This window comes from Syzygium oleosum, unplaced genomic scaffold, assembly GCF_021117445.2.
Source record: "Syzygium oleosum isolate NSW1041296 unplaced genomic scaffold, Sole_v2.1 Sole_v2.22, whole genome shotgun sequence".
Taxonomy (NCBI): Eukaryota; Viridiplantae; Streptophyta; class Magnoliopsida; order Myrtales; family Myrtaceae; genus Syzygium; species Syzygium oleosum.
Window position 1 is genome coordinate 5216610 of NW_026607506.1, and position 24826 is coordinate 5241435.

The window sequence follows — 24826 nt, forward strand, 5'->3', positions numbered from 1 at the left end:
TCAAATGCTATCCCTTTCCAGCGTTATTCAGTAGAATGGGCTCTAAGAAGAGGAATGTCGTTGCCCAGGTTCTACTTCGGTAACCTCCTCACGTTTACTTTGAATGCCTTGTCTTTTGCTTTATCGAAGGTCTAAATTGATCTACCTACATTGACGCTTGCCTGGGCTTTCAGAGTCTGAACTGCCAAGTGGAGCATTTCTTTTTTGTTTGGTTACATAATTGTGCTGTTTCATTAACTTCTGCTTAATTGTTATTAAAATTAGCTGTAAACTTGTAATTTCCTGAATTAATCAATCAAGACTGTGCATAATGGAAACAATTTTATTGTTGATTGGAAGCAAGGGATTTTTCTCCATAGATTTGAAAAGTCTCCTAACCATGCTTAGACCTGGCGAAACTGTTTAGCTCATATTTGGGCAATGAAGCTTCATCAGCCTACTTCATCTTTTAGGCACATCAGGTGGGTGTTCATGCATGTCTAATCAGAAGTTTGCTACTGGCTAGATCTGCTTGATATATTTTCACCAGTCTGGATTGGCATCAAAGATCTTGAGTGATTGATTGGGAATAACAACCCCGAAGAAAAGAAGTGTAGCCAACTTTAATTTTGCTCTAATTCTTCTGCACACGTCAACTAACTAATATAATATGCAAGCTGTTGGCAAAGGCCCACCTTGCTACTGTTTTGTCTCAATAGTACTATGCTGGACATTACGTTTCCCCCCTTTTCATTCAAATCATCCTCCTTTGCCACCAAGGATTTAATTCACAGGTGTAGTTCTAAGAAGGTTTGCGTTTGGTTACTCTTGTTTCTGTTGCTATAATTTTGTTCCCAGACCCCAGGGATCCATTTTGAATTTTTGGCAATTTTGATTTATGCACAAATACTTTCTTATGTGTGGGATCACGGGGATGATCAATGAGGAAGGTTTCTGGAGGACAAACTGTTGATGACTATCTTTCACTCAAGAATCTATGACAATCCTGCTTCTCTTGCATTCGTTGGGTGAGAAATTTTAACATACTTCAGTAGCAAAAACTTGTCAAACTTTCTATGAAGGAAAGTCCTACTTATGTAGTTAGCTTCCGAAGTAATCTCGGAAGAACATAGAGTATTCTTCATTTAGCACTTAAGATGCACCCAGCTAACAATGCTGACAGGTGGCATTGATTTTGCATTCTCGGATGCTTCAGCTCTCTTCTTTTTGTCAGGATATTGTGAGGAAGCTTAAAAATGCTCCTGACATCATGATCCGTTGTTTCCTACTTGTCTCTGTGGACAGAAAATGTCCTTGCACCTCCAAGAGCGATTAGGTCGCCTAGACAGAGAACAGAAATACATTATTCCCTTGGCAGTGAAAGCTAAGTCATTTGTTTAATTGAGCATTGGATGTACTTACCAGCTTCTTGTATCAATGTGGGAATGATGATCTTCTCTATCCTTTGATAAGCTCTGCTTGAGCTTCAAGTTTCTTTTTGCTCTACCCTCATTGTCCATATTTGCATTTTCGAACAATATGTCTTGACTGTATGGTTCAACAGTTGCATCACTGTGCTGTATAGAAGATACTGACAGCCACCGATGCTTTATTGTTTTCCTTCTTGTGAGACGGGCTGCATAAGCTGGTGACAACGTATAGTTTGCTTCCACATCTGGGAATGTGTCAGAGTTGTTCTCCTGTGATGAAAGTCTCTGAATAGATAGATTATGTTGGGATGCATGTGTGGTTGCCTTTTCTTCTCCTTCTGGAGCATTATTGTTGCTATCTTCCAGTTGCTTTTCTGGTTCTGGAGGGCCTGGAGGCAAAACCTTGCCTGTATCCTGGTTTTTGGCGTAATCAGAACTGGTGCGGTAATTGGTCTCTGGAGGAGATATTGTTCTCTGTTGCTTTCTGAAATGACTGCATTCTCCAGCTTGTATTTTCATGGTTCTGACTTCATCATATTTGATCATTCTCAAGTCAAGTGGCTCCAGACTCATATTTACTATGACGGGGCACCCCAATGCATTTTGTAAGGCCTTAGATATGCTTTCTTCACCCATCTCAGCAGTTGTCTTATCTTCAGGTTTCTTGAAGATCAAATGCACAATGGCATTGGCTGTTGGAACGAAATTGAATATCACTTGAGTGATAGGTAGTTGATAAATGTCATTAAATTGGGCTTTGGACAGAATATATTACCGCTAGCTATGGTGAATGATGCGAGCTTCACTTGCTGGCAGAGGAATTGCCTGATATTTGTGCTTTCTACCTTTTCCACCATATCCTTCCATATTTCTTCAAGGTCATTGAGTCGGGCCAACTTAGGCTCCTTTTCAGATTCTTTTCCTCTGCAATTTTGATTCTCTTCCGTTTGTTCCATGGTTGTGCTTTTGTTACTTCTGTCTACATCATTTGGCTCGGAAGTTTCACTGATACAAGTACAATGCATTGGGATTCTATTTTGGGTTTGCTTATGATGCTGTGCATCGATTGACCCTGTATTGAGCTTGCCATTGCCTACTGCACATTTACTTCAGTGAGCATGCTTACCTAATGCTTAATCCATATTATTCCAAGGAATTTTCCTGTTTATAAACAAGTACCTGAGGGTAATACAATGTCCTCGGGCATGATGTTTCTAGGAGAGATTTTGTTGTGGTTGTCTTGTGATGCAATTTGTAGAAGAGCAGCAAATATTTGGGTACTCTGGTCAATGAAGGATCTTGATTGCTTCTCTACTCCAACGAGCACTTTCAAGGCGTAGCACAACCTCTCTGACTGATTATTAACTGCAAAAGTATCAAAAGCTCAGCTGATATGAAGATTTCATGCATTCTATAAGTTGAAGTGTCTTACTGAGGTTTGAGCCAACTTTCTGCACTCTCTTGTCATTGTATGTGATGGTCAATGACGATGATCGGGAATTGGTGGCGGTGGCATTTGAAAGCAGGTCTTTGACGAGAGATGCTAATTGGGACACCAGGGCTTGTGGTTCCACACCTGTTCGAATAAGCTCTGTTGTGAGGTTGATGGTCTCCATTGTGTCCCCTGATACTGCTGCCCTGAGCAAGTCATTGAGCTTGTTGCGAGGGATTAGGCGTACCTACAGACGCAGGTTTAAGTAAAAAATGTATGAAAGAGTTGGCTAACAGAATGATGGAAAAATGTAAAGCTTTGATTGACGACGCACCATTTCTTGAACCATGGAAGTAGTGATTCTTGACCCCACTAAGGATAACTGATCTAATATGTTTTCTGCTTCTCTCAGGGATCCTTCTGCCTTGGCAATGATCAGCTGCAATGCTTCCCTTTCGAGTACTATACCTTCCCGTGCAGCAATTAGTGCAAGCTTGAGTTTGATGTCCATATCCTTGAGTTTGGGAAAGAAGTACTTCTGACACTTTGACGATACCGTTACGGGCAAGGTATCGATGTCTACAGCAATCAGGACAAAAACCATCTTAGTACCATATATTCCTTCTACTATGCCCAAAAGTTCATCCCACGCTTCGGCAGTCAGTAAATGACATTCTTTGACGATGAAGACCTTAAAGCCTGGTATTGCATGTGCAAATGATGTGCTCTGGATGAGTGTCCTTATTCTTTCGAATCCGGCAACTCTGCTTCCGGAACACAACTCCATCATGTAAAGGCTTCTTGAGCAACCTCTGCAGTTCCAGCATGGCTGAGGATGTGCGCCGGATTCGCAGTTCAGTGCCATTGCTAGTATCTTGGCGGTTGACGTCTTCCCAGTGCCACTTGGGCCGTGGAACAGGTAAAGGGACGCAACCTTATGCTTCTGAATAGAAGTAGACATTGCCTTGATGATGATCTCGTGCCCTGCTATGTCCTCAAAACGCTTTGGTTGGTACTTGAGACAAAGGCTTGTGCTCGAATAGCTCTCTCTTTGGCTCTGACTGGTTTCAGCTCCAGCTTTTTGATAATCATGATCTCCAACTGTCGGATTATTGAAATTCATTCCCGAGATGGAGAATTTATCGTGAATCATTTCGTCCCTTGAATAATCCTCTGACGAGATCCCGTGATCCTCGAGGGGATTGAGTTTCAGAGATCTTCTACTGCTCTTGCCATATCCATCCACTGACCTTCTACCCGCTGCAACAATCGCCTTCCTTCTCTGAGCCTTCCGCATTCTTGACCACTGCCAAGGAACACTCCATCCTTTACTTTCAACTTTGTCGCTCGACCCATCCCTACCCTTTCCCTCTGGCAACTCAGCTAAAACCGAAAAAGAAGAGCTCCGCCGCATTTGAGCCGAACTCGATGAGCGCTCTTGAGATGGATCATCATGGTAGCCCGACAGAGAACTTAGGGATCTCTGCCTATCCTTCTTCGCCGGCTTACTCGAGGCTCTGGCACCATCAGCCTGATGATTATAGCTCATGCCGTGCTATCTTCAGCAACAGTCTCTAAACTGAAGGTACAGTAGTTTTCTTTTGGTTGACCATTCACTGGAATGTAGTAGTGGGTCATGGAAAGAACGAGCAAGATCCTCGAGACATTTAAGGACCCCCCTCACCTGACTAGCTCATGCTCATGAACATGAAAATGGCCGGCCATTTGGTAATACAAATCTTTTTAAGGATCGGCGATGGGAGAAGCCGATGATTGCTCTAACAGACCAGCTCGGATTTTTGATTTGCAGAATTCAAGAGGGCTTATGGCCGGCTAATTTCGCAATCCAGGTATGCATCAGAGAGTCACTTTCAATATGATGCATATATATATATATATATTTGGCATCGCTATTGTTTTAAAATAATGATAATAATAATGATGATAATAGCAATGGGTAAGTTTCTCCGTCGAAAACTATTGCATGCCGGACTTGCGTTTTCTCCATTTGGACGCTGATTAACATTTGGAATAGATTTTATCAAATTTAACAGAGTTGCATCACTGTCATCCGATGTTAGGCAACCTACTCTACCGCTTCTAATACTACTATATAACGCCCCTCTCCGATCTCCGGAAATTATAGATAGTCCGAACGCATTTTTATCGTGATTCTTTAAGGACTTTTATATGAAAACTCAACTTACTGTTTTTCTTTTACGCAATTCATATCTAATGCCATTAAATACTCTTATCAATGGTGATGGAGCAGGAAACTTATGTTAAAAGAAAAGAAACAGCTCACAGCCCAGATACTAATCAGATACTAAAGATTAGTACATGAACAACTATCGAGGGCTGTTGAAGTGATTGTTCATTATCAGTGAGGCTGTCTCCATCCATTACACCGATATACAATTATACTAAAGAAATACAGAGATTTGTGCTTCTAGGTGGTTACAAGAGATAAGCGCGAACGTGATTATTTAAACTAAGGTTCTGAATGAGAGGATGGCGACCATTTTTTTTTAAATATATAAGAACGTATACGTCAAACATTGGAACAACCTCGTCAATAATGACAACGTTTTAAGGTGTTTCCTGTGTCGGCACGTCGTGATTTGTAGAAAGTCAGGAATTTTGAGTGATTAGTTTCGTTGATTGTGGTGGGCTCGGCTTTTGGTAAGTAGGTTTAGCATCGATGGGTCCCGGTCTCTGGATTTAGTTACATGTGGTGTAGCGTGGTTAGTTCATGGCCGACCTTTTTGCCGCCGTTTGGAGCCTTGTGGATTGGAATCAAGCGGTGGGTGCGGCTTCCTCATATTTTGGCGGGGTCTTCCAAAGCATTGGAGGAGGAGATGCTCGTTGGAGCTCCGCTTTGTCCCATTTGGACATGGGGAATGATTCTTCTTCTTTTTTTTTTTAATCTTTTCCTTTATCGTTCTTTTCTTTTTTTATAATCTTCAATCTTGTTTCCCCCTTGGTGGGATGGGGACGAGTCTTTAGTAGCATGAAAGGGCTTCGAGGAGTTTAAGGTCTAGTCAGAAGGAAATTTGAAAAACTCTCTGTAATTGGTTGATTTCTCAAGTTATCCGTGAAATTTCGATGTAGTTGGTACGACTGTTAACTTAATTGTCAAATAATTCGTTGATAAATTATCAACACCATCGGAATCTCACCGATTTTCAAATGAATGTGTAAATTACCAACTTATCTAAAATTTTAGGGTTAATACCATAAAAAACTCCAAACTAGTATATTTATGATAATTTTACTCAAAACTAATTTTTTGACCACCAAAAATCCTGAATTGGTACATTTGTGATAAATTTATTCTACGTTAGTTTTTGTTAAATTTTACTGTTAAATTATTGAGTTATATAAACAGTGGGTGCACCAGTTTGGGGTTTTACCTTTCGTTTGTCATAGATGTACCAGTTTGTGATTTTTCGTGGTATTAATCTAATTTAACGGAAATTAACAGAGGGCAAATTTATCACAAATGTACTAGTTTGAGGGTTTTTTATGGTCAAAAAAATAGTTTGGGGTAAAATTGTCACAAATGTACCAATTTATGGTTTTTCGTGGTATTAACCCTATAAAAAATCATAAACTTTCATTTAAATCCAAAATCTGGCCTGAACAATTTGAAAATTTCACATCATGGGAGTCAAATTTGGGACTCAAGTAAAAGTTGGTGTTTTTTATTAAGACAAAAAAAAGTTTGGGCTAGAAATGTCACTCAAGGTAAAGTTGATACTTTTTTTTGGAATTAACCCAACAATTATATGCTTGATATGGAGAAATGGACGGTGCGAGCGTGTGTGATGCTATGGAACAACTACTGAAGATAATGTATTGTAAATGTAGACCACATAGTATTTATAGTGGTTCGGCTTTATTACCAACCTAACTTCCACTCTTCAAATAACAGCCTTTTGCAATGCAAGTTACAACAAGTAAGATTACAATATTAGGACAATTTAGTCTTAAATCTTTTGATTATGCTAATTTAGTCATAAACCTTTTGATAATTTGCTAATGTAATCATTCCAGCCAATTTTGACTGAAAATTACTGACGTGAGTTTTTATAGAATTTTTTGAATTTTTTTGTACTTTTTCCCTTTTTGTCAGTGGCCAATCTAAGGTGATAGTCAGCAATCAACTAAAAGTGAGGCCACCCTCGCCCAAATTTGGCGAGGTGAGGGTGGTCCTGGCCAAATTTGGGCGAGGGTTGCCTCACCCGTGGTTGGCGAGGGCCTAGGCGAGGGTAGCGACCCTTGCCAGCGATCGGTGAAGGCTTGCAAGCCGTTGCCCAAAAAAGAAAAGAAAAGAAAAGAATAAATTTTAAAAAAAATTAAATTTTAAAAAATCTGAAATACTTTTAAAATTTGCAATAGCTGGTGTCCACGTCAGTGATTTCCGGCTAAAATTGGCTTGAATGACTAAATTGGCAAATTGTAAAAAAGGTTTAGGATTAAAGTGACACAATTAATAGGTTTAAGACTGAATCGGCATCCATACAATATGTTTAGAATTTTTTTGGTAATTTTTTCGAATTCACCCAATTTGCTCTTGAGAGCTAACTATGAGCTCATTTGCAAAGCTTCCCCGTCCAAATCCTAAAGCAATTGCCGGTGAAATCGCTGTTGAGGTTCAAGTGCATGTGCTGATCATGGTTTTCCATAATTTACAACCATCGTTTTGTGGCCTTGCACTTCAATCGATCCGCTTTCGATGCCGCCAATTGATACATTGGTTACATGAAAGATTTCTTGCGATTTAAGGGGAAATTTTGCTCCTTTTTCCAATTCAAGCATGTTACGAACTCGATAATTCGGAAAGGAAATAAACTGAGCATAAGAATGCATATTATTACCTAGTAGTCTACCATTCTTGTCTTTAGGAAACATTATAATGACGTGTCAATTTTGAAAATGAATATCTGATGTGGAGTCAATAATGTAGTTCATAATAGCTAATAGTATTACATTTAAATTCATAATAGCTAATAGTATCATCACAGACATCTGTCTAGTCCACCAATTCCCACAAAGACGAAGTGTCAAAGGCCCGCCAAGAAATCCCACCCTCAAGGGTAATATCGTCATCCTCGGACGAAGATAATGTGATGCAGTTTTATTACATTTAAATTATGATGTCAATGCCCCACTATCATGTCCTAGGACAAACACAAAATTCCCAGAATAAGTTTAGTAAGATTGGTCTGTTCCCTAAGCCTGAGTATGCAGGTATTATAAGAATAATAGGAAGGTTTGTTGTTAATGTTCCAAGTCCAGATTTGGATATACATTGTGTTCCTTTTAAGTTTTTCAGGAGGATACCTTTTACGGAATCAATTGGATTGTTGGGTGTATTTGTGTATGGATCTCAGAGAGGAGTTTTGAAGTTTGATTACAAGATATGTTATGTTAGATGATATGTAAATATATGTTCAGTTGTAAGTGTCTATGCAATTTCAGTATCAATGAAGTTATGTTTTCGTTTCTGTATCTGCGCCGGCTGCATTTTGTGTTGAAGATGATGAATAGTTATTGAGTGACGTAATATGCCCTTTTGTCTATTTGGGCAAACCGATATTGAATCTGATTGGCCGGTTATTCTTTTGGATATAAAATAATCATTTATTGCGCTAGCAATTGAAAAAAAAAAATGTGCCCTCTTTCCCCTAGACCTCGGTCATCGGTCACAAGTAACCTTGGTCATGGCGAAGCGTACCAGATTCTGGATGCTCACTATCAATAATCCTTCGTATGAACCCTGTTTCGATTCGTCCCGTCATAGATATTTGTGTTATCAGTACGAACTGGGATCTACCCTGCATATCCAGTGCTATGTAGAGTATCATGTCCATAAAACCCTAGGTCAAGTTCGGAAGGAGTTTCCTGATGCTCACGCAGAGAATTGCAGAGATCAATTGGCTTCCCGTGATTATTGTATGAAGGAGGAGTCTCGCGTTGATGGTCCCTTCGAGTTTGGAGATTGGATCTCCGAGATGAAGTCTTTGTTTCGGATGGACAAGAAGCGGATGCGCGATGCGGCAGAATCCATGTTGACATTGACGGAGCTTGAAGATAGATTCCCAAAATTCCCCGGAGAGTGTAAGCGTCTTCATTCAGTTGTTAATCGCGAATTGGCTATCAAGAATCATGTATCCCCTTGCCACGATGATTGGCACGATATTGTTTACGATTATATTGATTCGGATGACGATAGGATATTGTGGATCTAGGAAACAGAGGGAGGCAGAGTAGAAGGCCCTTGGTATTTTGGAGAATACTTGAAGAAGGGATCTAACAAGCGCAAGCGCATGGAGGAATTCGAAGAAGATCCGGAAGAGATGAGGATTGAGAATCCGGGTATGTACAGGAGGTGTGTTATACATAATATAGATGTAGATTTTAAGAAGAAATATAAATTTGATCACGAATTATCAAATTGGCAGATAGAATTGGATAGGATGATACAGATGCAGCCAGATGATCGTTCGATTATATGGGTTTACGGTCCAGATGGTGCTGAAGGAAAGACTACGTTCGCTAAGAAGCCAATGTACGAAGGGTGGTTCTATTCTACTGGCAGTACGAACGACCACGCTACTTATCAGTATACGATGGATCCTAAGAGGACCGCTGTATTTGATATCCCTCGTGATAAGCAGGAATACGTACAATATTCAACTATTGAGCAGATTAAAAATAGGATTGTTATTAGCAATAAGTATGAACCGATAACTGTAGCCCTAGTTGATAATGTTCATGTTGTTGTAATGGCCAATTTTCTTCCCGATTATGGGAAGATATATGTAGATCATATTAAAATAATAAATTGTTGATTTGTTTTTAATTTTTCCACCCACCGCACTAATCCCTTTGGGATTATTAAAAGTCCCTTTGGGACTTCCCTGGCGCTAGCCAGGAACTGTTTCTTCAGACCGACAAGTACAGATACTAGACTTGATCTTGCTAAAATGCCTTTGGCCCCAAAAAAAGAAGAAGAAAAAGAGCGCTTGTGGCCCACCATAATAAGTTTCCTATTACTTCCTGGCTTCCCTATATAGCGAGTTCTGATCAGTATTACCAGACCTCGCTTCCCTTCCCTCTCTTCCCCTTTATATTTACAACAATGCCATCAATTCAGTCTACTTGGTGGGTTTTCACTGTTGATAACCAAGAAGGCCCACTTGAACTGGACTCCACAGTTCAATTTTGTGTATATCAAAAGGAGTTGGGCCTTAATGGAACGCCCCATTATCAGGGAGTGATCCAGTTCAAGAACAAGAATACGACTATGAAGAAATGTAAGGCAGTGGTTGGTTGTAAAGCCCATGTCGAAAAGATGAAGGCTAATCCTGAAGTTGCAATTGGATATGCTACTAAGGAGCGTACGCGTGTAGAAGGCCCTTGGTATTTTGGAGAATACTTGAAGAAGGGATCTAACAAGCGCAAGCGCATGGAGGAATTCGAAGAAGATCCAAAAGAGATGAGGATTGAGAATCCGGGTATGTACAGGAGGTGTGTTATACATAATACAGATGTAGATTTTAAGAAGAAATATAAATTTGATCACGAATTATCAGATTGGCAGATAGAATTGGATAGGATGATACAGATGCAGCCAGATGATCATTCGATTATATGGGTTTACGGTCCGGATGGTGCTGAAGCGGCCTGAAGAAACGGGCCTAAAGGCCCAGTAGCCTTTTTAAGGGGACAGTAGGGTTTTGTTTTTTCTTTCTTTTTTTCAAGTGCCTGATGGCAGATGACGTGCTATGCAATATTCCTCAACAGTCGGCGGCATCTCAATTGTTCATTCAGCAATATTATATTCAATTAATAGGTATCCACTAAATGACAACAAGTACACAATCGGCGTGGCGACAAACGAACAAGAAATACATCTTTTATTCAACGTAACTATTCATTGTCTCTTCCGATCAACATCCGGCGGAATTCACGGAGACAAATTCCGGCATAAACAGTATCAACATATACCAGATTCATCAACAATATATCTATTTCACTCAGCTGACGATATAATACACATACTCTCTATCATAACAATCATGTTTATTCATTCAGCAATATCAATCCATTACATATTCAACTTTCGACTATGAATAACTTATGAAACATTATTTACATTAAACACACGATTCCTATTCTACACAGACTCACAGACAATCTATGATCATCAACCGCAACAGCGGTATACAAACTAACAACTTCAACGTATATTCCTATTCTTTCCATTCCATAAACTAAGCACATATATATACCTATTATCACAATCAAACTCCGATCAGCATGTTCCGAAAGCTCCGCAGAAGCTCCGCATGTATCATACTCCATGGAAACACATATAGCTGATCATACATATATTTTGCATTACTATTTATACTACACATGGCGTGATATATCTCACCATAGACGGATTCAAAGGTTCACAGATGTCATAACATTAGCCGTAGATTGTTTTCATATTCATAACAGTATCATGGCATACAGAAGGTTTAGGAAAGGAACGTGAAAGAAGAAGGTGTACAAAAGGAGAGGATTGAGCCCTGGAACGAGTTATATTCTGGGTGAAGCTATTGTGAAGAATGAGAAGGATACTATAAGTGATGCGAAGAATCAGATATTGCCTGAGCTTACTAAGAAGGTATGTAGGTTGAAGTATATTCAGGCGATTGGATATCTTGAATGTGTTCCTAGAGTTGCGTACACTATATTGTTATATTATGCAAGACTGGTCTTTTTCCGAAGCCTGAGTATGCTAGTATCACGAAAGTGTTGAAGAGGATTATTGTTGATTGTCCTCCGTCTACGATGCCTAAGGATAAGATTCCTATTGCAATATTTAAGAAGACTCCCTATGCAGAGTCTAATGGATACATGGGTATTGTTGTAACCGGTAGTGATGTAGGAATGTTTCAGTTGGATTACAAAATGTCATATGTACTCTAAAGTTATGTTTATTGTTATGCTTCTACTGCGTTTTGTGTTAAAGATGATGAATAGTTAGTGAGTGACGTAATATGCCCTTTTGTCGATTTGTGCAAAACGATATTGAATCTGATTGGCCGGTTATTCTTTTGGATATAAAATAATCATTTATTGCGCCAGCAATTGAAAAAAAAAAAAATGTGCCCTCTTTCCCCTTAAAAAGGCTACTGGGCCTTTAGGCCCATCAGGGAATTCCCAAAGGGAAAAAGGAAATCCCAAAGGGATTTATATATTAACAACATTCAATTTATAATCAAAGAGCTTAGAAATATCGGGTTCAAAATTAGCGAATACAATCATCCTAGGGCGAAAGGGTATATCCTTAATATTTGACTCATACTTAGGACAGTACAGCTTCGTATTGTAAAATTGTTCCATCACAGCATAATTAACATAATCGGAAGCATACCGAGGGACATCCATAATCACAATCTTCTCAAAATCATACATGTAGGCAATATCCGCAGCCTTGCCTCCTGGGAAATAGAAAGCTTTCTTTGTTCTGCTCAGATGAACAGCAAGGGTACTCTTTCCTCTGCCTCCCTCTGTTTCCCAGATCCATAATATCCTATCGTCATCTGAATCAATATAATCGTAAACAATATCGTGCCAATCATCGAGGCGAGGGGATACATGATTCTTGATAGCCAATTCGCGATTAACAACTGAACGAAGACGCTTACACTCTCTGGGGAATTCTGGGAATATGTCTTCAAGCTCTGTCAATGTCAACATGGATTCTGCCGCATCGCGCATCCGCTTCTTGTCCATCCAAAACCCAGACTTCATCTCGGGGATCCAATCTCCAAACTTGAAGGGACCATCAACGTGAGACTCCTCCTTCATACAATAATCACGGGAAGCCAATCGATCTCTGCAATTCTCTGTGTGAGCATCAGGAAACTCCTTCCGAACTTGACCTTGGGTTTTATGGACATGATACTCTACATAGCACTGGATATGCAGGGTAGATCCCAGTTCGTACTGATAACACAAATATCTATGACGGAACGAATCGAAACAGGGTTCATACGAAGGATTATTGATAGTGAGCATCCAGAATCTGGTACGCTTCGCCATGACCGAGGTTACTTGTGACCGATGACCGAGGTCAAGACGCTTACACTCTCTGGGGAATTCTGGGAATTTATCTTCAAGCTCCGTCAATGTCAACATGGATTCTGCAGCATCGCGCATCCGCTTCTTGTCCATCCAAAACCCAGACTTCATCTCGGGGATCCAATCTCCAAACTCGAAAGGGACCATCAACGCGAGACTCCTCCTTCATACAATAATCACGGGAAGCCAATCGATCTCTGCAATTCTCTGCGTGAGCATCAGGAAACTCCTTCCGAACTTGACCTAGGGTTTTATGGACATGATACTTTACATAGCACTGGATATGCAGGGTAGATCCCAGTTCGTACTGATAACACAAATATCTATGATGGGACGAATCGAAACAGGGTTCGTACGAAGGATTATTGATAGTGAGCATCCAGAATTTGGTACGCTTCACCATGACTGAGGTTACTTGTGACCGATGACCGAGGTCTGACATGGGTACGTTACGCGTTACACACATGATGAAGGTCCACGTGTACCCCTACTGTTGTGAATGTAATGAACGGTGATCCGTCTCTGCTGGTGCATGATAGTGCGTGTGCCTCGAAGTATGTTATTGGAAATCGCCGATCGAGTGTGTTGGAAACCACTTGTTGGCTTCCGCCTAAATAAATTTGAAATAAATGTAAATTAAATTAATATGATAGTATAAATATGTTGAGAATGTTATATGAAATCGTATGAAATTGTTCAAGATGCCGTCGCTGAGAGATTGTATGGAGGTAATGCAGTGCGTTGATGCTTGGATTGAAGCGAAGTTTGAAGAGTTGGAGCGATTAGGTGATATTATGTTTTATTATGAATGTAATTGTAATGATCGCAGGTGTGATAGATTTGATAGACAGAATGAGTTGTTGAGAGAGTATTCAGAACTGATGGATTGTTATTTAGCAGTGAAGAGTGCTGTTGTTATGCTTCGTAAGTTATCCATAGCAGAAAGTTGAATATGTAATGGATTGATATTGTTGAATGAATAAACATGATTGTCATGATAAAGAGTATGTGTATTATATCGTCAGCTGAGTGAAATAGATATATTGTTGATGAATCGATATATGTGTATCCTGTTTATGCCGGGATTGTCTCTGCGAATCCCGCCGAATGTTGATCGGAAGAGACGATGAATAGTTGCGTTGAATAAATGATGTATTTCTTGTTCGTTTGTCGCCACGCCGATTGTGTACTTGTTGTCATTTAGTGGATCCCTATTAATTGAATATAATATTGCTGAATGAACAATTGAGATGCCACCGACTGTTGATGAATATTGCATAGCACGTCATCTGCCGTCAGGCACTTAGAAAAAGAAAGAAAAAACAAAACCCTACTGTCCCCTTAAAAAGGCTACTGGGCCTTTAGGCTCGTTTCTTCAGGCCGCCAGGCATGATGAGTGGTTTCAGGTTCTGTCTAGATTCCATCTAAAATCTATCCATCGGAACAAGTTCCATAATTTTTGGAACTTAAAACCTACCATGCATATTCAGGAACTTGGAACTTACCCTGTCACAGGTTCCAAGATCTACTCAGGTTCTACATGTACTCTTAATTGAACGATTGCAGTGAAATATTACCTCTAATGATCACCATTTGCTACAAATCACTGATCACAATTCATATTTAGACACACGAAAAATATGCAATATTAACAAAGTAAAAATCTCAATCATGGATGTCGCCGGAAATGGAAGTTCATACTAGAGGTTTCAGATTACACACACATCATTGGATGCCACAAAATGCCGTAGGATCGCACGAAGACATAGAACAAGTAAAATACAAAAACTTGTTCCAGATTCTACTTGGAACCCAGAACTTATCCGTTGGAACAAGTTCTTTAATTTTTGGAACCTACAACCTACCCTGTATACCCTAAAACTTGAAACCAGACCGGTTCCCATGGTCTGTTTCTTAGGTTCCCGTTCTACCCTAGTTACATGCTCACCCGTACTAAAACCTCGGGCCAGAAAGACCAAAATTCCTTTCCAAAATTCCTTTCGGGTTTGACAGATTGCCCCGAAAAGGGTATCCTAACCTAAGGCTATAAATGAAAAGCGGATAAATGACTTGCCGCATTTGCTAGGATAGGCAACTGAGATGGATGTGGGGATGTCTGAAATCGCAAGAAAATGTCTTCTACATTCATTCCTTGAGTGAAAGAAGAAGATGCAGGGTTGAAACTTTTTGCGCTTCCCGCTTTAGACTGCATAGTCATATTGGTTTGAGATTTTCGTATTCTACAAAGTGTGCTTGGACTACAATACAAAATAGGTGAGTTCAGATTATTGACAATGGTAGCTTTCTGCTAGCATTATATTTTGGGATAAAGATACTAGAAGTGGCATAACTTTCGTACGGCGCTCACTTGAGTGCATAGCTTTTTTTTCGCTCACTTAAGTACCACATCAGAGCAAAATTGATCATTTGAGTGCCATTTCTGGCAAATCATCCCATGTGGATTTTTCAATTAATTTTTCATCCGATGTGGATTTTTTTAATGTTATTTTATTTTATTTTATTGATTTTTTTTGAAATTTTCTTTTTCTTTATCTTTTTTATTTTTATTTTTCTTTCTTATTTTTCTTTTTTTTTTTCAAGGTTGGCGAGGGTCGCCGATGACCCTCGTCGGAGGCCTCACCCTCGTCCAAACTGGGCGAGGGCCGCCTCGCCATCGGTTGGTATGGCCGCGAAGGCCCTTGGAGAGGCCATCGTGGCCTCGCCGGCTGCGGGCAAGGTGGCAAAAGCTCTCGCCAGATCTGGCAAGGCTGCCTCGCCCACGGCCGCGAAAGCCCTTGGTGAGGCCATAGCGGCTGCGGGCGAGGCGGCGAAGGCTCTCGCTAGATCTGGTGATGCCGCCTCGCCCGTGGCCGCCTAGATCTGGCGACGGCCTTCGGGGCCTCACCCGCCGCCAGCGAGGCTGTGACGGCCTTGCCCAGGGCCTTCGCGGCCAAGGGCAAGGCAGCCCTCTCTCAATCTAGGCGAGGCCTTTACAACCGGCGAGGGTCGCCGGCAACCCTCGCCGGCGTTGAAAAAAAAATTTGCAAAATAAAATAAAATAAAATAAAAATTCAAAAATTGTCCACGTCAGCTCCGGTGAAATCACGTAGAACCACCAGCGTCCTCGTTGGATTTTCCGGTGAGGCAAATCGCCGATGGCACTCAAGTTATCAATTTTTTAAATCTGTGTCACTCAAGTGAGAAAAAAAAAAGTTATGACAATCAAGTGAGCGCCGTACGAAAGTTATGGTACTCCTGGTGTTCTTATCCCTTATATTTCTATGCACGCATGGTTTTGTGTTTGAAAGTACGAGAGGTCTGCATCTCTACTGAACTTGCCGATAATTGGCAAACAGCAGCCTTGCCCCCATGTATCTCATGGGCAGATTTCTAAGCGACTTCTCTTGGACTCCTCATTCATGTTAGTGCCCTTAGCGTCGAGTCTGCTTCATCTCGTCAACTGCTCCCTAATATCAATCATCCTGCAACTCTCTGGATGAACTTACTCCTCTTTTTCAGAAGAATGGTTCTACATCGATTTTGTTTTTAGTCGCCTGTTTGACGATCAACGATCTCGTTTGAAGAAATAATTTATTTCTACTGTTCATACTAATTGACATTCCTCATTGATGCTCTAACAAATACCTCATCCTTATTCTTTGGTCCATAAGAATGCCTCGTAATAAATCTAATTTTAGCCTAACCGCGGTCCAAAAGAATGGTCTAACATGTACCTCATCTATGCTCTAGCATGGATGCTTGTTGCAGGTTTCCGATACAATGGAGAGATTTTTTCCCCTGCAGATCTACAAGCCAAATCGTGACAATCATCCTCTCTATCGTTACTCTATTCTTATGCTGTAAAAATTTTGTTGCCTCGAAAATCTACTCTCTCGCACCATGATTTCTTCTCTCAAAGATCAGTATGTGAACATACGTTTGTCTCTGTAAAAGTACTTTGCAGCTTGACCATTTATTTGAAGCATCTAGTTGAGACTTCTCTCGGTCATCAAATTCATGCTCCGTCAGCGGCTATGCAGATAGGATGAGAAACTGGGAATCATTACTGGAGAAAAGTCGAACTTATTATCGAGGAAATCAAATATTGCAAACTAAATATACGACTTACTCTGTGACTGTTCCTGCAAGCATGAAAGCCTTGTAGGTGACAGTTCTGACCTTACTAGGCCCTCCCCAAGAACTCTCAAGCTCTTTAATCACTTCTTCAGATAACAAATCCAACCCTTGTTCCTTGGCTGAGGCAAATGCTGATGTTGATTTGAAAAGTTTCAAGTACCCTTCGAACAGGAGCTCCTTCGGAATCTCAAGTTGCATTGGTTCTCCCTCGTGGCCTAAGCCCACACTCTCAAAAGGAAAGGGAAGATTTCTATATCCGTCAATTGCGTACTTGGCATTTGCGGGCCGAAAGTGCGAAGATTTTTCCCGGAGGCGCTTACTTATGGCGTGGAAGTCGTTACTAACAAACATGTCGTTATAAGCCCAAACGGCTACTATACCTCCTGGCTTACGCAGAAGGCGTTTGGCCAGCTTGTAAAACTTTGGAAGGTCAAACCAGTGCACTGCGGAGGCAACAGTGATCAGATCGACACGATTTTCGCCCCCCATCAAGGCCACCATTTCATCCTCTGGCATGGACTCTGGAGTGTGCACGTAGCGAACTCGTGGATGTGGCATTGCAAAACTTAGTTGAGCTTCACTAACATCGGTCGCTATCACTTGCTTGTAATGCTCTGCGACCTGGTAGAATTATGTCGCCAACATATTTGTGGTCAGTCAAGCAGGAATGATTTTAATTGATGAGCGAAGGATCGTATTTCCCCATTGGAGAATCACCAAGCCGTTATAATTTGATCAAACATATTCTTGTTAAAATATCGTGTAGGGAGAGAGAGACTAACGCTGAGAGCAGCTTGACCGTTGCCGGTGCCGACATCCCAAGCCAGAGAGTGATGTGAGGTGCGGGCGGCGAGCATCGAGTACCACTCACTTGGATAAGTTGGCCTGGCTTGTTGGTAGGTCTCTGCCTGCTTGTCAAATAGACCCGCCATGTCTACACAACTTCTGATATTCTTGTCACACTGCTTCTAAGGGTCTTTGGTGATGGTGTTATATATATGACAGAGAGACATCTGGTTTTCTCAAGCTAGTAAAAGAATCCAAAGGTGACTTTGAATTTTTTCTTTTCCTCGTGACATCTTACAAGTTCATTGGATTGACTGATTCAATGCCAATCTGTCTAAGCAACGACCCCACCGATTACTTTTGAGTGTTGGAGTAGAACTTGATTAAGAAAAGTCTTGTCACTCCATGTGGAATTGAACTCTCCTTTCTTGTCAAACTAGCAAATTTTCTTGCCATGCATCGAGAACCACTCACTTGGATAAGGTCGCCTGGCTTGTAGGTAAGTCTCTGCCTGCTTGTCAAATAGACCCACCATGTCTATACAACTTCTGATATTCTTGTCGCACTGCTTCTAAGGGTCTTTGGTGATGGTGTTATATATATGACAGAGAGACATCTGCGTTTTCTCAAGCTAGTAAAAAAATCCAAAGGTGACTTTGAATTTTTTCTTTTCCTCGTGGAATCTTACAAGTTCATTAGATTGACTAATTCAATGCCAATTTATCTAAGCAACGACGCAACTGATTACTTTGAGCATTGGAGTTTAACTTGATTAAGAAAAGTCTCATCACTCCATGTGGAATTAAACTCTGCTTTCTTGTCAAACTAGCATAGTTTCTTGCCATGCATCGAGAACCACTCACTTGGATAAGTTGGCCTGGCTTGTAGGTAAGTCTCTGCTTGCTTGTCAAACAGACCTGTCATGTCTATACAACTTCTGATGTTCTTGTCAAACTGCTTCCTAGGGTCTTTGGTGTTGGTGTTATATATAAGACAGAGAGACGTATGTGTTTTCTCAAGCTAGTAAAGAACCCAAAGGTGACTTTAAGGAATCTTACAAGCTCATTGGATTGACTGATTCAATGCCGATTTGTCTAAGCAACGACGCAACTCATTACTTTGAGCATTGGAGTTGAACTTGTTGGGGAGAATTGGGCAACAATTCACCGAGAACTAACCCAATTCAGGATCAACCCACAACTAAACTAACCAATATCGAATTCAACCTTGGAATAAGTAAATATAATGCCTAAATGATAAGGAGACAAATACAATTATAACACCGAGATTTTACATGGAAAGCCCAAAGCAGGAAAAACTTCAGACGGCCTAAAAACTTTTACTAATCACGAAAAATAGTAGAATACACAAAGTTTCTTCTCAAGTATCTCAACATCAACAATACAACAATATTTCATGAATTAACACAAATGGAGAAAAAACCCTAATCGAGATCAGAGAAAACGAGAGACGACTTGATAAAGTTCTCAACAAAACGAAATCAATCAACTCATAGTACTCGGTCTCACGAACAACATACTGCAATTTAAATCAATTCGGACAACGTTTGGCCTGCAAATCCGGACAACAAAGCCACGCCCCTTTTTTTCTTCTTTTCCTTCGTTCTTAACGGTGCTCTCTCACTTCTTCTCCTTTTTTTGTCACTCTCGCACGAAGCAGCTCCACCTTTTCTTCTTTTATTACCTTCATATTGGCTAGGCCCGCAGAGGCGGACCCAGCCAAACAGAACTTGACTAAGAAAAGTCTCATCACTCCATGTGGAATTAAACTCTACTTTCTTGTCAAGCTAGCAGATTTTCTTGCCATGCTTTGAATACCGCTCACTTGGACACGTTGGCTTGGCTTTTAAGTAGGTCTCTGCCTACTAGTCAATTAGTCCCGCCATGTCTATAAATGATGTAGAACGATTGGCATGTGATTATCTTGACAAACGTAATCACCAGAAATCAACGCAATTTGGCCGTGACCGATGCCGGAGCATTCTTCGAAGGCGTTGAAGGCCATTAATGATCTCTTATATTTTTTAGAGAAGTTGAATAATTTTAAATTTCCAGAATCCTTATTAATTGTGATTTGTCTTCTAGGAATTTATTAAGATCTTTATTTTCCAAACTTGGATGGTTGTTCCTTATTCTCCTATAAAAGGATACTACGATGAATGAGATGGACACGATTATCAATTGAATTTCAGAATTACTTTGGAAAGCTTTTTTCCAGTTATAGCTTACCCTGCGTCAATACAACTTCTGATCACTTTCAGTTTTTCTTTAGACTAGGCAAAGCATGTGCTCGTTGCAATTTGCACTCGGAAAAACTTGCATTTTTGTCACCCACATCAAAACCGATCAAAACTAGAAACGAAATCCAATCTGGTTTCACGAGAACCCCCTAAATGGCAAATGCATGTGCATAGTCATGAGCTCTCCGTTTCCCTGCAACCAATGCACTCGATTCTCTTTATTTTCTGATGCGAAGTGGAATAAATAAATACAAGTGAGGGGGGAGAGAGATGTTTTGTTGGTGAAAGGAGTTTTGTGATATAATCGAAATCAAATCGCATTCACTTCTCTAGACTAGGCAAAGTATGCAACTCAAGACTACAACATTGCCTCTACTTAGACCTATCAAACGGGTTGTCGGGTCGGATCGTGTTGAAAATGATCCTACCTAAATAGACCAGTTTAACCCGTTTTGATCCATTTCCATATAATGCAAATATAATGTCCCATACCCGACCCAACAAATCAACTCATACACATCCCGACCTATATTGTTAAAATACTTCTACATTTAACTCAATCTAAGAAAACTCATACCCAAACTGAGATGAGAGTGCGGAGTGAGTGAGCGCGAAATTAAGTGAGGACAAGTGAGATAAGTTGATTTTAAGTAAGTTGCAAAACCCATTTATGACCCATTTAACACCCATATTATGTTTATACCCATTTATAACTCATTTACTGAATATAACTAACCCATTTATTGATATATAAGTTAAAAAATTGATTTATTACCCATTTTAGTAAGTCTATCGCTATCAACAAATTTTAGATGCCGTGAAAAAAGAATGATAAGGCTTTTTGTATGTTGTGCATATATGTGTTTGATTTGACGCCACCATAACCATTTTCAGCTTTTATAAGACCACACTATTCACATTTTGAATTACGTTATTTTAACATATTTTGAGAAGTTAAAATGCTATTAAGACATGCATTGCCAAAGAGGTTGACGGTAGAGGGGTCAACGGGTTCGGGTTGGTTCGACCCGAAAATGAACAATATGTGTTGCTTACGGGTCGATTCTGGTTTTGGGCTATCTTCTTCTATTTTTTTTATGGAGGTCTCGTTGAAGTGGAAGCAAGCAACCTCTCAAAATCACTTTAAAACATACCTTAGTGCTTCCTCTCTCGTCGTGGAAACAAAAGAAGCATTTTCCTGATTCCACTAATTAGTAACCTTCTTTTGTCATTCTCGAGCCTCGTAGTCGTCGTCTTCTGCATCTTCTTCAACATTGGAACACCTGATGGGTCTCCTCAAAATTCACATCCACGAAGTGTCATCTTGGCCGTCCGAGACATCAAAAGCATTGATCCTTGGAAAAAGGACATCATAAATGCCACAACTTTCGTACGACGCTCACTTGAGTGCCATCATATTTTTTTTCGATCACTTGAGTGCCATAATTTGTGTACAGCGCTCGCTTCAACGCCATAACTCTTTTTCTGTTCATTTGAGTTTCATATGACTTTTCAATCGAATAATTGTTTAAAAACGTTCATCACAGGTGCTATGCCACGTTAGATTTCTGGCACTTGGGTGAACGTTTTTAAAAAATTTTGACACTTAAGTGATCGATTCAAAATTATGACACTCGAGTGATCGTTTTTTAGAAGTTATGGCATTCAAGTGGTCGAAAAAAAAGTTATGACACTCAAGTGAGCGCCATACAAAAATTATAACACTTGTGGTGTCCTTATTCCTATACTATATCTACTCGCTAGAAACACTTTCGTATACACTTTGTAATAAAAACTCCGGACATATTAAGCTTTTGAAAAAGAACTCGTATTTGTAAAGGAGAGTTGTCTCCATTACAAACTAACCTTTGTGTGAGGTTCAAGTATAGTGGATTGGGCATAACTCCTGACCGGTGTCCGGGAGTGGAGTAGGCACCCGTTTAGAGCCGAACCACTATAAATTGTCTAAACAGTTCTCCATCCCAACTCTTCTTATTTATATGCATATTATATGTTTGATAATATGCCTAACTGATATGTGCACGTAGATATTTGATATCCTGGTGCATATTCTATATATTTGGGACAATACACAAAACGTGGCTCGCAACCATGATTGTCGGCACACCAGGGAACTCATCTCGCCACAACGGAACGAACTCATCCTCCTGCATCGGACATAGTCTCGCGACAACGAACCATCTCCCCGCAGCAAAAGCTCCTCTTGAAGAGAGATCGTTAAACCCTCAATCTCTATTTTTCATGTATGAATGAAGAATACAGCAAGAACCATATGCATGCTTGCACAAAGAAATTCATGTACGAACGAGAAGCGTAGTGTATATTACAAAATGAGATTTCGTAAAACAAAAAGAAACGCCGATAAAAAGAGTCAATTCAACACGACGCCTGATTTTGGTAGATCCGGTGTCATCGGAACAACCCAGCAACTCGAGAGGCGATGTTAACACTCTCGAAGCGGCTATTCACTGCTCCTTCTGTCAAAAAATTCATAAAGAATAATTGTTTATGTTGTTTAGAAAAATGAATGAACCAAAAATATTCCCACCTTTCACTAAAATATTTAGACATAAACAATTGTCAATAACAAAAATATTTTTCGTTGATTAATTATTTAGAGTGATATAAGCGATTATTTTTAGGAAAATATTTTCCAAATTACTCATTTTCCTCAAAACAAACATAGCAAACATGCATAGCATATAAATTTGACCCTAAATTAATTTTGATGATTGCAAAAATCTCATCAAATTGTATATTTGATTTATTTAATTATTTCATAGAGTTTATTAGGTGATAAATACAGAATTGCCACGTATCGATAGGATTTTCTGGAGCTTCCATTTAGGGCCAAGCTTTTTCCACTCCTTCTTTGGCTTAGACACTCCATTTTTTTTTTTGTATAGGGTTAATACCATGAAAAACCCCAAACTGGTACACTTATGATAATTTTACCTCAAACTAATTTTTTGACCACAAAAAACCCCAAACTGGTACACTTGTGATAAATTTACCCCAAACTAATATTTTGACCACTATAAACCTCAAACTGGTATATTTGTGATAAATTTATCCTCCGTTAGTTTCCGTTAAATTGATTAATACCACAAAAAATCATAAATTGATACACCTGTGATAAACGGAGGGTAAAACGTAAAACTGGTACATCAGTCAACTGCAACGTGTCGTTTAATAAAGCAATTTGACAGTAAAATTTAACGAAAACAAACTGAGGGTAAATTTGTCACAAGTGTACTAATTTGGAGGTTTTTGGTAGTATTTACCCTTTTGTATATTGACTATACTATCCCTCACATGACCCACCAGAGTTGTTAGAGAAGTGGTGGGCCATATAAGGGATAGTATAGTTAAAATAAAAAAAAAATGGAGTGTCTAAGTCAAAGGAGGACGGGTCGAGTTGTAAGAAAAATGGTGGGATATACAAGGGATAGTATGGTCGAAACACAAAAAAAAGGAGTGTCTAAGTCAAAAGATGAGTGGAAAAAGTGCGGCCCTCGATTTAATATAATAAATATCATCAGTTCATTTTCGCTCCTCTTCTTAACCTCGGGAAAATTGTCCCAAAAGTCTTAACCTATTGCACTTTTGTCAATCCAGTTATAAACTTTTCAATTTTGCCAATTAAATCCTAAACCTTTCCACTTCTTGCCAATTGAGTCTATGAGGCCAATTTTGGCCGAAAATCGCTGACGTAAACGCCGGCTGGTCACATGGACATTTTTAAATAATATTTGAATAATTTTATGAATTTTTATGGTTTTTTTATTATTTTTCCTTTTCTCTATTTTTTTTTTTTTTGGGTTTTGGAGTTATGGCTGGCCGACCCTCGCCGACTCTGGGCAAAGCGAGGGCCACGATGCCCTCGCCCAATGCTAGCGAGGGTCGGTCGGCCATCCTCGCCGGCCATAACTCCCAAACCCAAAAACAAACAGAGAAAAGGAAAAAAACCATATAAAATTCAGAAAATTATTAAATACTATTTAAAAATGTCCACGTTTGCGCCACGTGACCGGCTAGGGTCCATGTCAGCGATTTCCAGCCAAAATCGGCCTCATGGACTCAATTGGTAAGAAGTGAAAAGGTTTAGGACTGAATTGGCAAAAGTGCAATAAATTTATGACTTTTTGGACAATTTTTCCCCAAAACCCCTAACCATGAGTTCCTGTGACGACAACCTGAAGCTCGATCACAACGTCGTCCAGGAGATCCTTGAGCGGTTGCTGGCGTGGGATTTCTCCTCCAATTTAGGTGTGTTTCCCGATCCTGGCATTCCGCCATCAATCACCGTTGTTTCATGGCCCTCCACACGAACCACTCCGCTCTTGACGCTTCCAATTGGCACACCGTGTGTCTAGATTGTGGCGCGATCCTCTCCACAAAGTGCTCTATCTGTTTTCCAAGTCACCCACTCCAACTTCCCTTTGTCAATCCTCCCCACTGCTACGGTTTTGTTGGTTCGTGTAATGGTTTGATCTGCGTCCCAGGATATCTCCCACGACTATGGTCTGACGATGTGTTTGTGGAATTTGTTCACCAGAAAGCACAAGGCGGTTCGACGATCTGGTCTGGAGCATCAATTTCTCTCTGTGGAGACTGCTCGTTTAGTTGCAGGGT

At 40.1% G+C, this 24826-nt stretch overlaps 2 protein-coding genes and 1 long non-coding RNA gene across 4 annotated transcripts; 1 reads left to right on the forward strand and 2 right to left on the reverse strand.

Moving 5' to 3' along the window:
* Window positions 1-930: 930 nt before the first annotated feature.
* On the reverse strand, window positions 931-4390 carry LOC115669806 (protein STICHEL-like 2). Of its 2 annotated transcripts, none has more exons than XM_056321220.1 (6): window positions 3176-4390; window positions 2842-3088; window positions 2589-2774; window positions 2185-2502; window positions 1402-2101; window positions 931-1320 (listed from the first exon to the last, which is right to left on the reverse strand). In XM_056321220.1, the coding sequence occupies exons 1-6, from the start codon at window positions 4388-4390 to the stop codon at window positions 1248-1250; spliced, it is 2739 nt and encodes a 912-aa protein (XP_056177195.1). In that variant the 3' UTR covers window positions 931-1247. The 2 variants fall into 2 exon arrangements, with proteins under 2 accessions (XP_056177195.1, XP_030446798.2); XM_030590938.2 differs by having other exon boundaries at window positions 932-1320; window positions 2185-2505.
* Window positions 4391-4551: 161 nt separating this feature from the next.
* LOC130140795 (uncharacterized) lies at window positions 4552-6006 on the forward strand. Its single transcript, XR_008818796.1, has 2 exons — window positions 4552-4691; window positions 5532-6006. It is a non-coding gene; the product is annotated as an uncharacterized LOC130140795 (long non-coding RNA).
* A 10607-nt stretch (window positions 6007-16613) lies between these two features.
* LOC115669809 (uncharacterized) lies at window positions 16614-18188 on the reverse strand. Its single transcript, XM_056321222.1, has 3 exons — window positions 17907-18188; window positions 17117-17745; window positions 16614-17019 (listed from the first exon to the last, which is right to left on the reverse strand). The coding sequence occupies exons 1-3, from the start codon at window positions 18054-18056 to the stop codon at window positions 17013-17015; spliced, it is 786 nt and encodes a 261-aa protein (XP_056177197.1). The 5' UTR covers window positions 18057-18188; the 3' UTR covers window positions 16614-17012.
* Between the last annotated feature and the right edge of the window lie 6638 nt (window positions 18189-24826).

Excerpts from the sequence above, each read along its gene's own strand:
- LOC115669809 (XM_056321222.1), bottom strand. The coding sequence starts at position 18,056 with ATGGCGGGTCTATTTGACAAGCAGGCAGAGACCTACCAACAAGCCAGG. Across the intron at positions 17,746-17,906 it reads ACGGTCAAGCTGCTCTCAGC|GTCGCAGAGCATTACAAGCA; the intron begins GTTAGTCTCTCT and ends TAATTCTACCAG.
- LOC115669806 (XM_030590938.2), bottom strand. The coding sequence starts at position 4,390 with ATGAGCTATAATCATCAGGCTGATGGTGCCAGAGCCTCGAGTAAGCCG. Across the intron at positions 2,506-2,588 it reads GGACATTGTATTACCCTCAG|TAGGCAATGGCAAGCTCAAT; the intron begins GTACTTGTTTAT and ends GTAAATGTGCAG. Across the intron at positions 2,102-2,184 it reads ATCATTCACCATAGCTAGCG|CCAATGCCATTGTGCATTTG; the intron begins GTAATATATTCT and ends TCGTTCCAACAG.